General features: G+C 51.5%; 1 protein-coding gene across 9 annotated transcripts in view; it reads right to left on the bottom strand.

Moving 5' to 3' along the window:
• Positions 1–20,070, bottom strand: part of ERICH1 (glutamate rich 1) — a 132,269-nt gene that overhangs the window by 59,714 nt on the left and 52,485 nt on the right. For 4 of the 9 annotated variants that reach the window (XR_006886649.1, XR_006886648.1, XR_006886650.1 and 1 more), the window contains exons 5-6: positions 14,421–14,891; positions 11,642–11,836 (exon numbers count right to left, since the gene is read on the bottom strand). Coding sequence is in view for 3 of the 9 variants with exons in the window: in XM_046648545.1 (XP_046504501.1) it covers positions 7,935–8,008; positions 11,642–11,836; positions 14,421–14,891 (740 nt within the window). In the remaining 6 variants the exon portion in view is untranslated. Of the gene's footprint in view, positions 1–123; positions 5,644–7,702; positions 8,009–11,641; positions 11,837–14,420; positions 14,892–20,070 lie in introns of those variants that run through there. The other 5 variants (XR_006886651.1, XR_006886652.1, XM_046648545.1 and 2 more) reach the window with 3 other exon arrangements.

Below are 20,070 nucleotides of genomic sequence, written 5' to 3'. Positions count from 1 at the left end.
AGTTGTATATCTTAGTTGTAGGTCCTTCTAGTTCTTCTCGTGGGACGCCGCCTCAGCATGGCTTGATGAGCAGTGCATAGGTCCACGCCTGGGATCTGAACTGGTGAACTCTAGGCCGCCGAAGTGGAGTGTGTGAACTTAACCACTCAGCCATGGGGCCAGCCCCACGAAAATAATATTTCTTAAAAACAATAAACAAGACCCTCTGAGCCTCTGGGGAGCCCGGCCTGAAGCCCCCGTGCAGCCATGGGTCCCAGCTCTGTGCAGCCTGGTGGCAGGTGCTGGGCCATGGCCTCTGGCTGCCGTGCGCACCGTAGTCCTGCAAACCTGTGGGGACTCAGGCCTCGCCCAGTGTTCTCAGTGCCGGCTTCTGTGCTGCCAGCCTCTCCTGGTGCTGGGCGCTGTGCCCTGGTCTCCACGGCTCAGCTTCTGTTCTGGCAGCTTCGCCCGGGCTTGCTCTTCTCACTGGCGGGGCTCTCAGAGGAAAGTCCCTCAGAATCCCTCTGCACCGCAGCCCCCAGGGCTTCCTCTGAAGACCTCCATGGCTGGGCGAACCCCGCAGGCCCCAGCCATGCCACCAAGTGCAGCAAAGCCAGCTGTGTTGGGGACAATTCACTGATGCTCCTTCACTCACGTCGTCAGCGACTCCTCCAGCCTGCAGGTGACCATTCCACTCTGGTTAGTCCTCTGAGGGTGTGGCCACAACTTGGCACCGTGAGACGCACAGCAACAGGCCGACCCCCAAGTATGAACCGGGCTGTCACCTCCTCAGGAGGAGGCCACACTTTCATCCCCGTAGCCAGCACCCCACACGGTCCAGGGACGCTGATTCAAAATGATAGATGCATCTGCTACGTGGGGACACACTCACGGGGCAATCAGCATCCACAAGGCCCCTAAGGACTCTCACAACATCCTGAAAACTTCCTGTGCGGTACTTACCAGAATTACAATACTCAGACGGACGGTTGTTCCCAGGTCTGTCTGTCCCGCCAGCTGTGAGTGTGTCTTTGATGCTATTTGTATCTTCCGTGTCCAGACCGGGGAACCTGGAAAACAGCTCGTGAGTGGGGGTCTTGGGTCTCGGTGCCCCCGTGGAAAGTTCAGATGGTGCGGGCCTTGCCCAGCCACTGAAAAAGGTGACAGCGTCTGAGACGAGCACGTCCCTTGGGGTCGGAGCCCTCCAGACGGGCGCTGTGTGCCCTCTGCCCAGTCCTCGTGGTGTCGTCACCAGGCAGCTGACACCGCGGGTCTGAGTCTACGCCACGGACATCGGCTGTTGCCAGAAGCAGGAGAAAACCGCCAGTGAGTCTGACGTGTGCCTCTGTGAGCCGGGATGGTGGCAGGGTTGACATCGGCGGTGGGGACTCTGAAACGTCATTGCTCGTGGGCGACAGTGACTCGGTACAGATCAAACAGACATTTCTCCACCCACGAAGTGGGCACGGTGACAGGTGCTGACACCTGGACGGAAGTTTGTGAGAACAGGAAGACACCACGTGCGAGGAGTTCACCCTGCGCCTGCACATGGCGGGAATGGCACTCAGGGAACATCAGCTCCCCTCTTCCTCTTCGTCTCCATCGTGAAGACGAGTGCAAATTGGACAAGGTCTCAGTTTGCAGCAGGAGCCTCGAGAGATGAGAAGGTGGGTTTCACGGCAGAGCACGTGAGGACGAGGACGGGGTGCCCCGTGGTCCGCAGACACGGCGTGATGCTGCTCTGTGACAGTTGCCTGGACGGCTGGCTCCTGGCAGCTGCCATTGTTGCAGTCTGCGTTCACGCTGGAATGTTCTAATCCCCTAAGGAAACCTTTGTTATTTTAGGACGGGCACATTTCCAGCAGGGCTGGTGGTGGTAAAGTGTGAAGGGGAGATCTTCCTGGGGCTGATCTCCAGGGGGGGAGCCTCGGGCTTCCCTGGCCTTCCTGAGATGCCTGGGAACAGACGTGACACACAGAAACAGCGACTGGGTTCAAGAAGAGCCACCACTTTCACAGCAGCTGCACGTGCAGTCCTGGTGCTGCTTCAGGATCCCCTCCGAGGACACAGGCAGGCTGCGAGAGAGAGAAGCTTCTGGCAGGCTCTCCCTTGGGAAAGGAGGTGAGCGGAGCCAGGCCCTGACGACGACCGGCAGGCAGCCTGGGGAGAAGCCAGGCCTGTCGAGTGATGACCACAGATGCCTGGCCCCAGAGATCTTCTGCCTCCAGAGCACGACAGCAGCAGCAACTGACCGGGCGCGGACTGTGCCGACACCCACCTGGGCCGCTGGGGAAGCCCGTGGCAGACACCTTGCTCCTCCCAGTTCCAACCTCAAAGGGTTCCCAAGACCCAGATGCCCCACCCCCACCCCCTGTGCTGACGCCATCCTGGGCGAGGCCCGCCTGGCCTGTGCGAGCACACGTGTCACTCATGGGCATGAGCAGACCGCCCGTGTGTTCAGGCAGGGCGCTACAGGTTTGATCAGAGCAGGGCTCAAACTCTGCTTAGGAGCACTGCAAAATACGTACTGATGTCCATGTGCACACACGTGCACAGACAACCAAGTGTGCTCTGATACACAGGTGTGCATGTATGTAGACACCTGTGTGTGCTATGGTACGTGTGTGTATACAGACATCTACGTGTTCTATAATATATGTGCATATACACAGGCAGACATGGACCCTAACATAGGTGTGTGTGTATATACAGATATGTGTACTATAATTCACACTGTACTGTATCACACATATAATTTAGACATATGAGTACTATAATGCACATATAGTGACACGTATTTACTTTAGTACAACATATTGGACACGTGTACTATCATGCATGAATGCACTATCCATCAACATGTACGTGTACTACAATGCATATATCCACACACAGGCACCTATGTGTACTATAACAAACAGATATATGTTCTGTACAATCTGAGAAATCCTGAAGAGCATCCGACCGCCAGCATGGGGAGTGTGTCGCCCTGGATCTGGCAGAACGATGAGGACAACCGAGCACAGCCCATTTCAGCTGCTGAAGTGTGGTGGGTGGGCCGGGGCCCATGCGGGCCAGGCTGGAGCAGCCCCTTGAGCAGCTGGCCCTGGGCAGTGCCCACAGAGGGCCGTGCGCCTGACTCCATTCGCCCTCCCTCTGGTCTTCTATTGTGTCCGCCCTGCCTGACCCTCGGAGGCCAGGGGACGTGGGACCCCATTGTGTGACATGCGGGCCACCTGATCGGAAGAGTGGGGTGGAGATGGATGGCCGGGTGCATCAGTGGGAAGTGTGGACCTGCCCACCCCGCAGACCAGTGTTGGTGAGGCTGTGATGTGAGGCTGAGTGGCTGGCCCCAGAGCAGCGTGATGACCACATGCAGAGAGCCGCTGCCGAGAGCAGTGAGCAGTGCGTTCTTTTTAAAGGAAGCTGAGCTGAGCCTGCGCTGTACGTTGTCTACAGGGTGACCTGAAGCATGCTCACATCAGACACGGCACTGCCCCGCTGAGACGAGGAGCCTGCGCTGTGTGTGAGTGTGCAGGCAGGCACGTGTTCATGTGTGTGCGTGTGTCCATGCATGTGTGCAAGTGCATGTGTGTGAGGGGTGTTCTCCGAAAACTACGATCCACTTTGGAAAACTCAGTTTCTGTGGTGATGTCTGAAGCCCTGGCCTGACGAGAAGTTCAGCCAGAGTGAAACCCTGGGCTGGAGGCCGTGCGGTGGAAAGGGGATGGGAGACTGCAAGACAAGCCGGCCTGCACGCAGCGGTGAGCAGATGCGACATCCTGACGTCCCTAAGCAGTCAGTGTAAACGAAGCAGAGGGAGAGCATCCTGGGGGCCTGGCTCTACCAGGGGAGCCTCCAGAGGGCCTGGGCCTGCCCGGGTTCTCCGCTGGCCTTGGAGGAGTCGAGCCAGGCCGGGAGGCCTCAAGGAGCTGAGCCATCCTGGCCGACAGCCAGAAAGAAAACCAGGACCTCAGCCTCTGACCACAGGAACCGATTCTGCCAACAGCCACGAGAGCCCGGAAGGTGACCCAACTCCAGAGGGCATGCAGCCCCGCAAGACCCTGAGCACAGTGCCAGTGGGGCTGCGCCTGGCTCTGATCCATGGACACGGGATCCACAGGCGTGTGGCCATCTGTCATGCACAAGCGGAAAGTCAACACACCGTTGAACGGGTTTGGGGGAATCTGCAGCCTCTTTAAAGGTGCCACCACGTTCGTGTGTGTGTGGTGGGGTGACAGTGCACATTTCTTATTCTGGAGAAGGTCTGGTGCTTTCATCAGATTCTCTGAAGAATGTGTCCCCAGGGAAGACAGGGCGCAAGCAGGAACCAGACAGAGAAGAAAAACCCAGAACTGGCCGAGGGGTGCGTGTGGACTCGGGGCAGTTATTCTGGGAACACGGCAGTGGCGGGCGGGCAGGGCAGGGGACGCCCGCGTGCACGTGCTGTCACTGCCTCGGGTCTCCAGGGATGTGACGAGGGATGTCAGGACTGCCGAGAAGTGCTGACGGGCCTGGAGGAGCCCAGGTGTCCCTCTGGGCTCAGTCGTCTTAACACCAGCGGCAAACACCCATTCCCACGTTTCCGTCTTTGTCTTAACCGTGGGCCACGGTTTACGGAAAATAAATTAGATGGACTGAATTTGCACTATTGTAAAATACAAAGTGACCCAATTATTCCCAACCTTGAGCCAGGAGGGATAAATGACCCTCGCATCTCTGCTGACAAGTCGGAGACATGGTGTTTGCTCGTTTTCCAGAAGAGGAGCTTTTCTTTTGAAATTGGGGTGAAACGCAAAACTGATGAACCCCGACCATCCGCCCGTGCAGTCACGTCCCCTCCCTTGTCTTCTAGGGTGTGGTCAGCGGGTGGACAGACAAGCCGTCCGCAGGTGAGACCCAAGGAGAGCACAGGAGTCAGTCTGCAGGGACTCTGTGCTGAGAATGGGACAAAGCCAAGTTGAGGGTCGAGTCCTCTGCACATCCGTTTCCCTCGGTCCACAGCGCATCTGCCTGCTGGGCACGGAAAGGCTGGAGGTGGGTCATCATTAAAAGACTCGAACTGATGTTCAGAATAGAAAAATCATGAGTGTGTCAATATTTAGTCTATTTTCAATCAACAAACACGTGTTATTAACGGAGAAGCACTTGAGAGAGGATTACACCCAGTGTATCAGAAAGGCAGCTGCAGATTGACATGACCCCTCGCCCAGTGGTCCCTCATCCTGCGGTGAAGTGGACGTGACCCTGGGGCCTCTGAGCATGCCAATATCTTCCTCTGACTTACGCATTAGGGAGGTGGCGGCGGGTGACATCTCCGTGAAGGCGGTGGGCCCACCTCAAGGTGTGGCCCCCAGACGCCTCCTGTAGGTACTGGCTTGCACCTGTTCTCAGCTGTGTGAAGACGGTGTGCTGGTTTACGACAAGCCCTGCTCTGTCAGGATCATTCACATCTGAGGCAGCGGCCCCGGGGGAGCAGTGGACCCACCAGACCTGGCCGTGGCTCACTCAGCAGCTTCTGTTAAGCTGGGGACACTTCACAGCAGCTAGGCGCAAGTTGACGGGCCTCCAGAACCAATAACAAATCTTGTCTCAGTCGCCTCCGGAAGGTTCTACTCAGTGGGACAGACATCTCTTAAGGACACGGAGGGAGGAGGGCAGGGTCTGCGGGAGAACGGGCACCCAAATCAGAAGGAAAGGAACGAAATGATCGCTTTCACTGATGACATGATCTCATGTGTACAAAACCTCAAGATCACACTCACTCACACGCTCGTCAGAGATAACAGACGAATTCAGCAGCGGCAGGATGCAAAGTCAACAGACAAAAAATCAGGTGTATCAATGAACAATCTCAAAAGGAACTTAAGAAAACAATTCCATTTACAATAGCATCAGAAAGAATAAAATCCTTAGGAATAAGCTTAATGAAAGAGAGGAGAGACATGTACACTGAATTCCACGAAACGTTGCTAAGGAAACGAAAAGCACAAATAAGTGGAAAGAGCCCCACGTCCATGGACTGGAGGACCCACGGTCACAGTGTCCACACGGCCCCAAGCGACCTACAGACTCAACGCGACCCCACCAGAACCCCAACGTGTTGCTTTCACAAACAGAAAAATCTAGCCTAAAACTCAACAGAATCTCAAGGGACCCCAAATACCCAAAACAACCCTGAAAAGGAAGAACAAAGTACGAGGATTTACAAACCTTACTACCGTGTCACAGTAATCAGAATGGTGTGGTGCTGGCGGGAGGACAGACATCAGACCAAGGGAGCAGAACAGACTCCAGAAATAAACCCTCACATCCACGGTCAGTTGATTTTCAACAAGGGTGCCAAGACCATTCCACGGTGGGAGGACAGTCTCTTCAACATACGTTGTTGGGAAAACTGGACACCCACATGCAGAAGAATGAAACTGGACCCTTACTTTACACCACACACAAAAATTAACTCAAAATGGACCAAAGGCCTAAAGGTAAGAATTATAAAAAACTATAAAACACTTTGAAGACAACATAGGGAAAAATCTTTATGATATTGATCTGGCAAACATTTTCTGGTATGACCCCAGGAGCACAGGCAACAAAGGAAAAAAGAGACAAGTTGGACTGCATCAAAATTAAAAACTTTTGTGCAAAGGACAAGACTAAGAGAGTGAAAACGCAGCCACAGAATGGGAGAAAATATTCATATCTGAGAAGGGATTAAAAATCATATCTGATAAGGGATTAATACGCAAAATAGGTAAAGAATTCATAATTCAACAACAAAAAACAAATAATCTAGTTCACAAATGGGCAGAGATTTCAACAGGCACTTCTCCAAGATGAGAACGGCCAATATGCACGTGGAAAGATGTTCAACATCCCTCATCAGGGAAATATAAACCAAACCACCACAAGATGACTGCACACCCATCAGGACGCCTGTCATCCAGAAAGAGGGAAGGAACACGTGCTGTGGGGATGTGGGAGCTGGCACGCTCAACCCTGCGGTAGGGATGGAAAGGGGGGGCCACTGTGGACAACACCCCGTAGTTCCAGAGTTAAACACAGACCTACTGTATGTGACCCAGGGTTCTACTCTAAGAGAAGGGACAACAAACACCCACACACTTGTTGAACTTTGTACAAGATGTTCACAGCAGCATCGTTCGTAATGGGAAAACCACCCATCAACAGGAATGGATAAAAAGCGTGGTGTATACATGCGACGGGGCGTTACTCAGCCTTAAACAGGAATGACAGTCGTGACAGTTGCACAAGATTGTGAATGGACTTAGTGCCACTCAACTGCACACTCAGAAACAGTGAAGGGGTAAACGTCACGTTACACGTGCTTCACCACGATAAGAAAATATGTCCCTGGATAGAGCCAGTGCCCTCCTAGAATCGACGGTGCTCTTAAAACTCATAACCCTGGAAACTGGTGACTGTCTCCACGACAAGAGGAAGACTGAACAGCACAAACAGCGTTCCTGACGCTACTCTCAAAGTAGAGAAGAGGGAAAAGGAAGAAAACAACAAATTCAACTAGAATTAAACTACTTCGGCCAGAACATTCTAATACCCATAAAGCTTTCTTTAAACAGAGACTTTCAGATACAAGGTGATTTAAAACTTTATAAAAATATATAACAGCTTCAAACTGCACAGTTTATTCAGTTTAACAGGATGTCCATTATCAATTTTTATAGGAATCAGAAAAACAGAATCACTATGCAGTAATGTCTCTTTTATAGTCAGATGATATCTTCCCATTATACACAAATACACAAATAAATAACATGGCAGAAATGTCTTCCAAGTCCCCAGGGTTTGGGTCACAGAGGAAATGTTGGGAATCCCAACTTCTTTGTACGTAGGAATCAAGTCTCAGCCTATTTCAATTTGTCTTTTATATTTTTGTGCTAAACATTAGCTCTTCTTAAATAGATGTACTGATTCTATTCACTGTTTTTCTCAGGAAGGATGTGTGTGATCCAGTAATTAAAGAAAGCTGAGATGACGCTGGCATGGTCTGCAAAGCAAAAACAAAACAAAATCCCACAAAGAAAAATTATGAATTATTATTTTGTAGATATTTGCTTTGGGCCCAAAGTAAACTATGAAATAATCTAAAAATATGCAACTTTTGTATAAAAATTATGTTGATAGTGAAATACACTTGTGAATCATACATTATATAAGAAATACGGCAAAAAAGAACGGATAAATTCTGAATATTTCTATTTTGCTTGGGTAGGAGCCCTCCAGGCTCACAGGTTCTGCTAGATGTGACACCACAACACAGTAACAGAGGTTCAACCTGGAGCTGAAGGAGACCACGTACAAATCGAGATGGAAAGGGAAGAGGATCACGTCTCGGTGAAGGAACCAGCAGGACTCGGGCAGATTCTAAGTGAGCCGATGCGCGCACCGCACAGCATCAAACGCTGTGAGAGCAAGTCGCGGCCAGGAGCACGGAGGCACTGGCCACTCGCCACGTGGGCAGCGTGTCTGGCACCACACCCCGTTCCACTCCTTCAGGGGACACGTTCAGCCGAGTCAAGATCCTCCTGTGGACCAGGCTTCAGGGCCTGCGCGGACCCCGGGCGCCGGGGCTGTGTTTCCGCTGCGCCCGCAGGGACGGCCGCTCCTAAGGCGCTGGCCGAGCGCTGACCGCCGAGCCTGCGCAGACCCCGGGCCCGGCGCCCTCCTGCTGCGGACGCCCGAGCCGGACGGGACGCGGGGCTGGGGACGCCGCCTGCACGCGGAGGCCACGGCTAGGCCCTCCCACAGCCCTGTGTTCCGCGGCGGCCACCTGCCTCCGCAAGCCCCGTTTCCTCCCGTTTCCTCGACAGGAGGCTGGTGAAACCTCGCTCACCTGCAGGGCGTAAAGGGCACCAGCTCCTACGGCACCTTTCGCGGTGCGCGCAGAGTGAAGAAATTCGAGAAACGGCAGCTCTTCTTTGTGACAACGTGCGTGTGTCCGCACGCGGTGAAACGTGCCACGTGGGGTGAGGCAGCGAGGTCTCCTGCGCCCCACTTTCACCCAACACTGTGAAACACGTGCGCGCACCGGAGAAGGGGCTTCCGTATCCAGCCAGCGCATCATCCGGGATGAGGAGCCGCGGGGAGAGGCGCGGCCAGCGAACATCACGCACCGCTCCGCCCGCACTGTCCCCACGCACTCGCCCTGAGCGGACTCCGGAGCTGCTTTTACGAAAAAGAAACGTCTCAAAAGGTGCCACTGGCATCGGACACACCCGATATTTGAAAACTAAGCTTCGCCACTTGTAAAATTTCCTTTTATAAAACACCTGGACATAAGGAAAAGTCGTCTGTGCCAACTGCGCACAGTCAGCACTTGTAGACAGGCTGGTCCAGCCGCTGCTACACAGGAACCCGAGGAGCGTTTCTGCTCAGCCGCTCGCGCCCGAATTCCTGGTGTGGTCGGAGCGGCAGGAGCAAAGTCTGCCGTGAGGAGCACTGCAGAAATGCGGAATCTTCTGAATGACTTATTTTCATCTCTCATAGAAACGTCATATTGTTTAACTTAATAAAACTGGCTTTTTGCAATTTGAGATGAAACATTATTGTGGAAATCTGAATTTGCTAAACCCTTAACACAGCCTGCAAGCGACCGAGAGCGAGCAGCCGGGACCAGCGGAGGAGTCACCCTGGGGCAGGCTCCCCTCCTCCGGCAGAGCCGTTCCGGCGGCCACCTCGTCCTCTGCGGCTCGTCCCAGCAGCAGCCATGCACGCCGCTCCTCCCGGTCAGAAGCAGGGCCTCAGGCTGGCTCCCCTCGGTGGGCCCACCTCCCACCTCCTCCGGATGGCAGTCTCTGCACCCGCCCTGCGTCTGCCCTCCACTCCCTCCCGACCCCACCTGGACACAGCCTCTGCCCTGCCTCACTCTGCTCTGGGAAGGGGGCGGGCCAGCCAACTGCCCCACCTTCAGTCCCTCCACCCGGATGTCCAGTGAGCACCAGCAGTTCAGCCCATGCCACACCAGCTAGTGGTGAATCCTCCCACAGGCTTTCCTGCCTCCTGAGGGCTGCCTGATTCTCCAGGACTCAGGCCAGAGACGCATCGCCTCCCTCCCGTCCCAGTTCTGGTCGGCAGTCAGCAGACCCTGTTGATGCTACCTCTGTGCCACCTGACCACACCCATGTACACCTGGCCACACCTGCACACACCTGACCACACCTGCACAGACGTGACCATACCCATGCACCTGACCACACTTGCACACACCTGCCACACCTGACCACACCCATGCCACCTGACCACGCCTGGGGCAGGGGCTGCTCTCTGTGCCCAGAGCTCACTCCAGTCTGGAGGCGAGGGCAGAGAGTTGGCTGGAGCAGGCGGTCCTGTGGTTGGAGCCTCCAGCAGTCCCCTTTCCTTCAGAGTAACAGCTGCAGCCACCACACCCTCAGGGCTGGCCCCTCTCCCACCCCAGCCTCTGCCCTCGGCCATCGCCCAGCTTGGTCACACCCCCTGGCTACCCTCAACACACAGCGGCACCTGTCTGAGAGCGGCTGCAGTCAGCACAGAGACGCTGCTCTGCTTGCTTTCTTCTCCACAGGCTTCTCTCTGCCAAATGCACGCCGCGCGGATTCTTCATGCTCACTTTCTGTCCCCCAGGATGAAGGTACCAAAGGGCAGGGTTTTTGCCTGCTTCCTTCGCAGGAAACCCCAGAGCTGAGAACAGAGCCTGGCAAGGTGGATGTGGACAGCAATCTCCTAACAAACAAGCTAATTAACATCCTGTGGGGCAGCTCCTCTGGCCCCCAGAGACCTCGTCAGTTAGGAGTCACAGTGCTCACCACTCCTGCCTTCACCTGCCAATGCTCTGGGCTGACTAGAGCAGCTCTGCTATTATTCACCTGGGTGCGATGTCTGCCTTTTGACTCTTCAGCTATGCTACAGGTTTCTAGGATGGAAAGCATGCCTTACACTTATTTTGAGAAGCCCTCAAAGTAGCCTGCAGAATTGCTTCCATTCCGTCACTCAGCTGAAACCTGCCAGGCGCCTGTCCTGGGCAGCGTGGAGCTCTGCACAGTGGGGTGCAGACGCAGGGCTTCTCCAGACAGCCCTGAGTGCTGGCCCCAGGGCTGCACACTTCTGGGGCCGACATAGCCCCGCAACCCACTCCAAGCTACCGGCGAGAAGGCACCACCGCAGCGCAGGAAGACATGAGCACAGTCAGCTCCTGCACGCTGCAGTGTGCACGGAAGGGGCGCCCGATGAAGACCGAGGAAGGAGACAAAGAATGCCATCTTGTAACTGAACCCTCGTTCTGACGGCAGGTGTTCAGTAAGGCCCGCACAGTATCTGAGGACAAAACGTGTACCTTCTACCGGCCCAGCAGAGGAGAAGGGAGAAGAAACGAATTCTCTTACTTCTACTTAATGAACATTGGCCCTAAGAGCTGCAGATAGCTTAGCAGTCTGAAAGCTAGAGTGCACATGCATTTCTGCACGGGTCATGGGAATGATTTTTATGGCAGCAGAGAGACAGGTGGCACACTCCTCTGTGGGACTCTATTCTTCAGCTGTACGTGATCCTTACATTTTCTGACTCCTGACTGTTAGGGGCATGTCAGTTTTCAGAGGCAAACCTAGACAGGAGCATCTCAGGCAGCAGAAAGAATAACTCTACATACCGGGCGGCATCACGCAATGTTCTGGGAACAGGTCCACGGCGCTCTTCAATCTTTCAGTATCTCGCGAAAGTAACAGCGTTTTCATGTGATCCAGAAGGAACACATCCGAGGGAGACATGCTATGAGTTTCAAGACGTTTAAGTAGCTCCTCAGTGGTTTCCATAAAGACAGCCGGGTCCGCATCCTCGGAGAGACCTAAACAAAGGCAGGGTCATTAGAATCGGATCTTTACTCTTATTCTGGTAAACTGAAGAAGAGCTCTCCTCTCCTAAGGAAGGCCTCAAATATACGTTTCTACGAATGGGATGTTGGGGTATGAAAAGCCACCAGGAGAGAGAAGCAGAGGAGGACTCTGAAAAGCAGACAGCAGGCCAAGTGGGAACCTGCGTCCGTGCACGTGCACTTGACCTGGCAAAGCAGCTTCCCCACAGGGTGCTCAGCGGTTAAGAACGGCAGGGGGACCGACAGGACGCGGGGCCGCGCTCACAGAGCTCCCACGTCGACAGACAACCAGAGCACGCGCGCTGGGCGTCCAGGCACATCCGGAGACTAAGAAAGCAAGGCCCTGGCTTCTCCTCATCTCTTCTCCTCGTCACTGTTTTCAGCCATCTGACCACATGTGCTTTACTTTGGGTGTGGAGTTTTTTGCATGAGTCCTGCTTGGTGCTCACAGAACTGTTTGAATCTGCGACTTCATGGCCTTCTTAACTTTGAAAACTCCCAACTGTGACCTCCTTAGATGTCACCCCTGCCCTCCTGACCCCTGGGCCGCGGGTCTGCTGTGCTCGTCTCTGTTCCCTCCTCTCTCCCTCCTTCACCCTGGATTCTCCTTGGCTGCTTCCCAGTTACTAATCCTCTTCTGTGCTGAATCTAATCTGCCATTTAAACTCACCTTTGAGTTCTTCTTTTCAGTTACTGTATTTCTCAGGTCTAGAATTTCCATTTGGTTATCTTAATAGATTCAAATCACCTGGTGAAATTCTCCAATTTTCCATCTTGTTCCTCCATTTTCTCCCTATGTTTTGAACATCCTAATCCCACTATTTAGCTCCTTGTCTGACGACAGTGGTATCTCCCACACTGCGGTGTCTTCCTACTGCTGTTTCTCACGGTTCTGGCCCTATGTGCTGTCTCCTGGCAAGCCTGGTAGTTTTATTGAATATGAAAATTTGTAGCAGTCTTGCTAACTGTACTTTCTTCCAGAGTGGTATCCTGGTGTCCCTGCTAGCAGGTAGAGAGGGCGGTCAGCAGGATCCGCTCAGGGCCTGAGCTGACCTCAGGGTGGGCCGCGTGTCTGGCACGGGGTCATCTACGCCTGGCCCACCCTTGCTCTGAGCACGGGGCTCCCTGTGCTGCACTTGGGGGCTGGCAGTCCTGGTCGGCTCAGCACCTCAGGACAGCCTGCCAGGAAGTCCACCGTGCATTCTGAAGCACTCTGCACGCTTTCCAACTTGCCTCCCACAGTGGAGAGGAGGCAAGGGTTTTCAGGGGAAGAGGGTTTGGTCCTAGCCTCCGGCTCGGCAGCTCTCTCTCTAGACCTGAGACACCACAGAGCTCTGTGGTCTGTCTGCTTCCTCGTGCTCAGCTGGGCCCTCAGCCAACACCCCACGCCTGGAATCGGCAGGCAGCCGGGAGGGAAAGGAGGCTCATCTCCTCCTGGGTCTCACCTCCTCTGGGATTTGTCCTCTTAGGAGCTCTTCCTCAGTTGCTCTTAGATCCTTCAGCAGATATCTGTATACATTTAATCTGGCTTTTCTAGTTCCTTGGCAAGAGGGGCTTTCTGCCACAGCTCCTCTGTCACACACACGATGGACAAGCCATTGAGGTCTGCCTGAACCCACCCTGTTCTGCAGTGTACTCGCTGTCTTCCCACCAGAGTCATCCCAATGTCCGTGAAGTATGTTCCAATTTGTTAATACAAAGTGCTGGTAAACTCACTAAGAGGAAAGGGTGAGAGTCACCTGTGACCATCTTCTGGGTTAAAATCAATCTGTTACTAAGGGCATCTTCGCATCATTGTTTAAATCAGTTCCTTGCCTCCCAAATATCACAGAGCTGATATTTTTCAAACTTGTTCATGAGAACACTGCCAGATGTCTCGCTGTAACCTGGTACGCTAAACCCAGGACACTCCCCTACTCTCAAGACGGCACCACTACAGCAAAACCGCTTATTCTGAGGGTCTGGGGCCTGGCGAAGCCACGTGTCCCCGAGTCGGCTCCTGCTCCTTCCTGAGCCTCAGTTCGGCAGCTAGGAAAGCCCCACGTGTGACAAACTGTCATCCATGGGAGTGATCTGCTTTTATTTCTCATCTCCTGTATCAATACAAATAACAGCTCAGAGATGCTCTCTGAAAAGCCTTAAATCAGTAAGTTACACGCGGGAAAGTAAAGTGTGTTCTAAAGGAGAGAGCCGTACTTCTCTGATGAAACAAACATGAGTTCATCAGAGCTCCAATCTGGATTTACCGTTTCTTTGGAAATACAGCTGAGAAGACCAACTTACTCCAAAGCTGGGTTTTAGAGGCATAGGGATGGAGACCAACCACACCTGGAGTCACCACCCTACGCGGCTGTGAGGTTTCTCCTGGTCTGCTGTGAACAAAGACCTCCAGATCTTTGGTGGGAAGAATTTAAATATTCTGATTTTTGCCTCAAAACTAATGATTTATTTTGAATACTGAATATTTTAATATGTTTTGTACTTTAAACATCTAAACGTTTCATTATATTTTCTAAATGAATGCCATTATTCAAAAGAAAAACAGGAAAAAACATACCATCATAAACATAAATTTCTTGTGTTGACTTCAAAAAGTTTAGGATACTATCTGCCTTTTCATTGGTACTGTTAACACCTTCCCCTCTGGCATCTCTGACATCTTCCTCGTTGTCATCTGTAGCACCCTCCTCGCTGGCGGCTGGGACTTCCTCTGCATCGGACTCCCTCCCGTGCTCCCGCTCACTGCCGCTCTCCTCCGGCTGGTACATGAAGCTGAGGCCAGGGGCTTGTGTTGGGGAGCCAGCTGCCTTCTTCCTTCTAATCTGCCGCTTCTTTTTCAGTTTCCTTTTTTTATTTTTGCTTATTGTAGGGCCATCTGCAAGCCGTGGCTGCAATTTTTCTTGTAAAAGACTCTGCTGTTTCTCTAATTCCACTTGTTCTACATGAATGTTACTGGGGTTTTTAAATTTTTTCTTGGATTTATGTTTTCTAATTCTTCTTCTCTTTTGTTGATCCTGAGGATCCTGATCTATAAGAAAAATTCAAATACAACAATTTTCTGTATAATGGAATCATAACAAACATATTAGGCTAAGTAAGTTTTCCATTAGGATCTTGTAATTTTAGTAGAAAAAGAATTTAAAATATTTACTTCAGTGATTCTCAACCTTATCTCAAGTAATTATACTATCAAGGATCCTGGGACTTAGCACAATAAATTAACAGCTTACTTGTTCTTCCAAAAAAGGCATGCACAGATATATACCCATTCACCGTTGTCACAGTCATGATTTATGCTATGTTTTTTTTGAGGAAGATTAGCCCTGAGCTAACTGCTGCCAACCTTCCTCTTTTTGCTGAGGGAGACTGGCCCAGAGCTAACATCCGTGCCCATCTTCCTCTACTTTATATGTGGGACGCCTACCACAGCATGGCTTGACAAGCGGTGCCATGTCTGCACCTGGGACCCGAACTGGCGAACCGGGGGCCGCCAAAGTGGAACGCGCGCACTTCCGCTGTGCCATGGGGCTGGCCCCTATACTGTTTTTTTAAGGATATAGGATTTGTTGCAATTTTAGTAGGAGTAAAATTTCATTCCTTTGGCCTTGGAGAAAAAAACATGAATTCTTATGTTTTTTAAAATTTTACTTTAGTACCTTCTAAAAGCTACATGTGTGAGAATAAAACATAAATAGTGATCACTTGCTCATCTGAGTCAGCAATACCTCACATTTTGAAATGAAGACCAAGCTTGGGCTCCTGGTTAGCAGAGGTTGGAATATAAATGAAGAAGGCCAATGGTGTGTTGGTAAGTGGTTAACAACAGCCTTTCTAGGTAGAAAAGCCTTATGGTCACTCCTCGCACGACAAGGGTCTCAGTGAGTGAGTGGCATCAGGAAGGGTTGGCAGAAGAGCGTGGATATGGAGACGAGAGAAAATCACGACTGTAGAAATCCTGCACAACATCCAAAGCTTGTCTGCACACCCTGAGCACACAGTCTGGTCGGCACTACCCCTTCCATGTCACTGTGACACACGGCCCTCCAGGCTCTGCTTGAACAGACCCGACGACAACACTGGCCTTCCAACTGCACAGTGGTTTCATTTTCAACAGTCCTCACTTTTAGGAAGCTCCTGTTAGACGTTTCTGAGCTGCATACCACCACCCATCACAGATTATTGTGAGAAATTAATGTGCATGAAATTTGTGAAACGCTGTATAAAGGCAGGACGTTATTATGCTAAGTAACAATCTCTTCCCTTAAGATTTCTATTCGAGGGCTTTATTCTGCCTCTGAAATCAGACAGAAGGCGTCTAGTTCACCCCATGCTGCATTCTTCAAGGCAACCTTCACATTTCACCTGATTCTCCACAGCGCTGCCCAGCACCGAGCTGCAGGCAGCTACATGACCGCGTGTGCAAGACATGGGCCCTGCTGGTCACGGCGCCCTTGGTGCTCTCCAGTAACGGCTCGCTCCTCCCTGTCCTGGACACAGGAGTCTGCTTATGCAGCCAGATTCCCACGGACAGATCCAGCAGTCACCACGCTCCTTCCCTCTGAAAGTACACAGGTCTTGAACAAGCATTAAACCTCATCCCTGCAGCTGACATCCACTGTCCCCACCCCACCAACTTTGTGTCATTGTCCAGTTAGATGCTGCATTCTGGAAATGGTGAAAACATTTCACGACTAATTTTTGAATAAGAATTCTCATTTTTCTCTCGACAACGCCATCTATGAAACCTGGTGCTGCTTTGAACTTGGTGTGAAGCCAAAACTACTCCCCAAATCATGAGGTAAGATCCCATCTAGTCCCACAACCAGTGTACTTCTCTCTCCCTCATCTCCAGGGGATTACTGAGTACAGGCCTTTTCCATTTCGTCAGCAAGTGCTCATCGGTATCAGACCCTGCTAAGCACAGCTGACACACAGAAGCCTACTCACAAGCACCTCTCAGCAGCCGACCTTTGAGCTGCTCCTGTAAAATATGAATGTTTGAAAAATGACCACTACTTATGGAATTTTTTTTTATTTCTCAAGTTCAGTTAAAAGAGGAAAAAAGTAAATTTCTCCTCATTGTTATCTATTCAAAAAATACATGCTTGCGTTTATTAATCCATGAGGTGTTGTATCAACCCAAAGTAAACCGACCTGGAACCAAGGTGGCCGAGCCCCGGGCATGTCCTTTCTGTCCACTGAGCGCTCGCTCACTTACTCTCTAGGTCTTTGCGAACATCCTCCTTCTCCGGGGGCCCTTCCAGCCTGGCCGAATGCCTGCTTTACACTCTGGTTTATTTCTCTTTGTAGGAGGTGAGGCTACAGTACAAACTGCTGCCTGCTGAGAACGACGACACCATCGATCTGCTGTTTTAAAGATTATAAAGTAGTAGTTTAAGAAAGGGTAGTGGCAAAAAAGGCAGTAACATGATAAGCATATCTACTTTTTCATGGAAATATGCATGTGTACTTTTAAAACTAAGACACTGGGAGTCCAGTGCCAGGTGTGGCTGTGCTCACCATCGGGTGGTAAGTAAAGGCACGTATTTTTTACTGTACTTTTCTGATTTCTAACTTTAAGGCACTGAGAGATACTGCTTTCATAATGAGGAAAACTTATTATTTCAAACTTGATGAAATTATGACATCTCAACACTTATGGGATGCCCCTAACTTCTACTTAATGGGAAAGTTATAATCTTAAATATAATCAGGAAAGAAAAATATAATCAGGCTGAAAATCAGCGATGGAAGCTAGAAAAACAGCTGCAAATTAAACCCAGTGAAAGCAGAAGGAAAGAAATAACAAACATAAGAGCAGAAAATAAAGAGAGAAAACAACACACGAGAGAGATCAACCAGCATAGACACTCTGAAGGTAGCAGACGGACAGACAGCGTGACGCCGGCTGAGAGGAGACGGGAGGGGTGAGAGTGTGGGTCGGCATGCAGCCTGCAGGTGTCAAAGCGAGCAAAGGACACCGTGGACACCGCCGTGCAAACAAATCGACCATCCATCTGCATGACGTGGGGAGTTCTGAGACGAGCGCCACTTCCCAGTGGACCTGTGAGGTCACAGAAAATCCTAATAGTCCTATCTCTAGTCAAAAACAGCATCTTTACTTAAAAATGATCCACGAAAGAACTTCAAGCCTCTTGGATTCACCTGGGACCCCTATTAAACATCTAAGCACAAAACTAACCCCCATGCACACAAACGTGTCCGGCGCACAGCAGGACGGGGACAGTGACAGCTCGCCTGTTAGGCAACGTAACCTTCCCTCCAGCTCCCACGAGTGCACTAGGCCCAGGAAGGCGGCCGCCACCCTCTCACACAGCAACGTGAAGTTCTACACAAAACAGCTTCCAGCAGCACAAAGGATCTGATCAGTCTTAACACCAACACATGATAAAAACTTGTAGCAAGCTGGAATGTAAAGGAAAATTCTAAATCTGATACAGCACGGCTCCCAGACCCCACGGTGGACACACAGCTAACGGTGAAACACTGAGACTGGGAAAGAGAGAGCCACTGCTGTCATCACCGCTGGTCACCTTCCTCCTGGGGACAGCAGAAGGGCAGGAGGGTGAGAAAGAGAAAGAAATAAAGAGAGAAACTGCCATTAACCACAGATGGCATTACTGTAAATACAGAAAACCCACAAGATTTTGTAGGTGAACTGTCTGTCCACAGGTGGGCAAACAGCTATGGAATTCTACGCACAATAAAGAGGAAATGACTCAACACACACGACAACATGAATGGCAAAATAGTGACGGAGGGAAAGAATCCAGACCGCGCCCCCAAGAGTACAACCCGTGTGATCCCCCTCACACCAAGTTCCAGAACACGCGAGCCAACCAGGGCAGCAGAGCATGGGGAGTGGCTCTTCCAGGGTCCCTGGACTCACGGAGCAGCAGTGGACGACTGCGCAGCGGCCCAGGTGCTGAGCACGGCCGCCTGGGGCACAGGAGGAAACTGCCAAGGGTGAGCTCTGCTGTCTCCAGTTTCAGTTTCCACATGGGGTTCTTCCCACTCCTGGATATTAAAGTTACAGAGGCAACGTTTCTCATGCTTCTGGAAAATGACGTATTTACAAAACATCTCACATGTGAGCTCACGTAGAAAAATAACACACTCCAACTCTGTCTTGTTTAACACACACCCTGTAAACACACTGACGACAGCAGTGAGAGCCCTGCTGTCAGTCACTCAGACTCGCAACTGAGGAAAAAGACGTTTACGAGAAACTTCCACATGAGACAAAGGAAGAAAGTTTCCTTGGAGATTGGAGTTTAAAAAAAATCCTCTTGGGCCAGATGCAGGGCAATCATAACTCAGAAGAAGGAAATTTAAATATGACTGTGAAGCTGTGTTTCCAACTTAATTTACAGAGACTTTCTCAGGTGCGCACCACCCAAAGCCATGGAGCTCATCTATTCACAGCTACTGAGCTGCTGTTCACTCAGACGTGCCCATTTCCTTTTTCCATTACGTTGCCCAGTTTCCTACCAAACCAGAGAACATTTCTTAAACAAGGGTTGCACTTCCATCTCACTGGAAAGACGCCCAGGACACGAAATGCAGCCACACGCCTGGTGGTATCCAGCAGAGGCTCCCCAGGGCGGGTCCTTGCCAGGCTGACCACGAGAACGTCCTCAGACTCAGCACAGGTGGCCATGAGGGACGGTTCCAGTGAGACACGGATGGCTGTGGCACAGCTACGTTCTGAGCGATCCGTGCCTACACTTTCCCCAAGCAACAGCATAAACCGCACAGAGAGCCAGGAGCCACTCGTTTGGGATTTATATTTTTGATGCAAATATCCACGAACAAAGTATTTCTATGTGGGAAAAGAAACAGATTAACCACAAAAGTATTAATCTGGTTCTTCTTATTTCCTGATCAGATGAGCATCTTTAAATTTTTTACTCTCAATCTTGTTGAAACTTTTCATAATCTTGTATGTCCTACATGTTTTTTAGGACCTCTGAGCAGGCCGTCTCCCCGGCAGCCTGAGGAAGAGCCTGGCTCACTGCGGACACTGTGGGGAAGGTGGTTGTCCTCACGGGGCTGCAGCCACGTTCCAGAGCCCAGCCCAGCTGTGCAGGCCCCGCCTCAGGGAGTAGCATGGAGGAAACCTCCTTGCTGATGATGACAGCTGGTGTCTGCGTGACGTGTCGGGGCCACCAGTGTGAGTGGGGGCT

This window comes from Equus quagga, chromosome 22, assembly GCF_021613505.1.
Source record: "Equus quagga isolate Etosha38 chromosome 22, UCLA_HA_Equagga_1.0, whole genome shotgun sequence".
NCBI lineage: Eukaryota > Metazoa > Chordata > Mammalia > Perissodactyla > Equidae > Equus > Equus quagga.
This window is presented reverse-complemented; position numbering and strand designations above follow the sequence as displayed.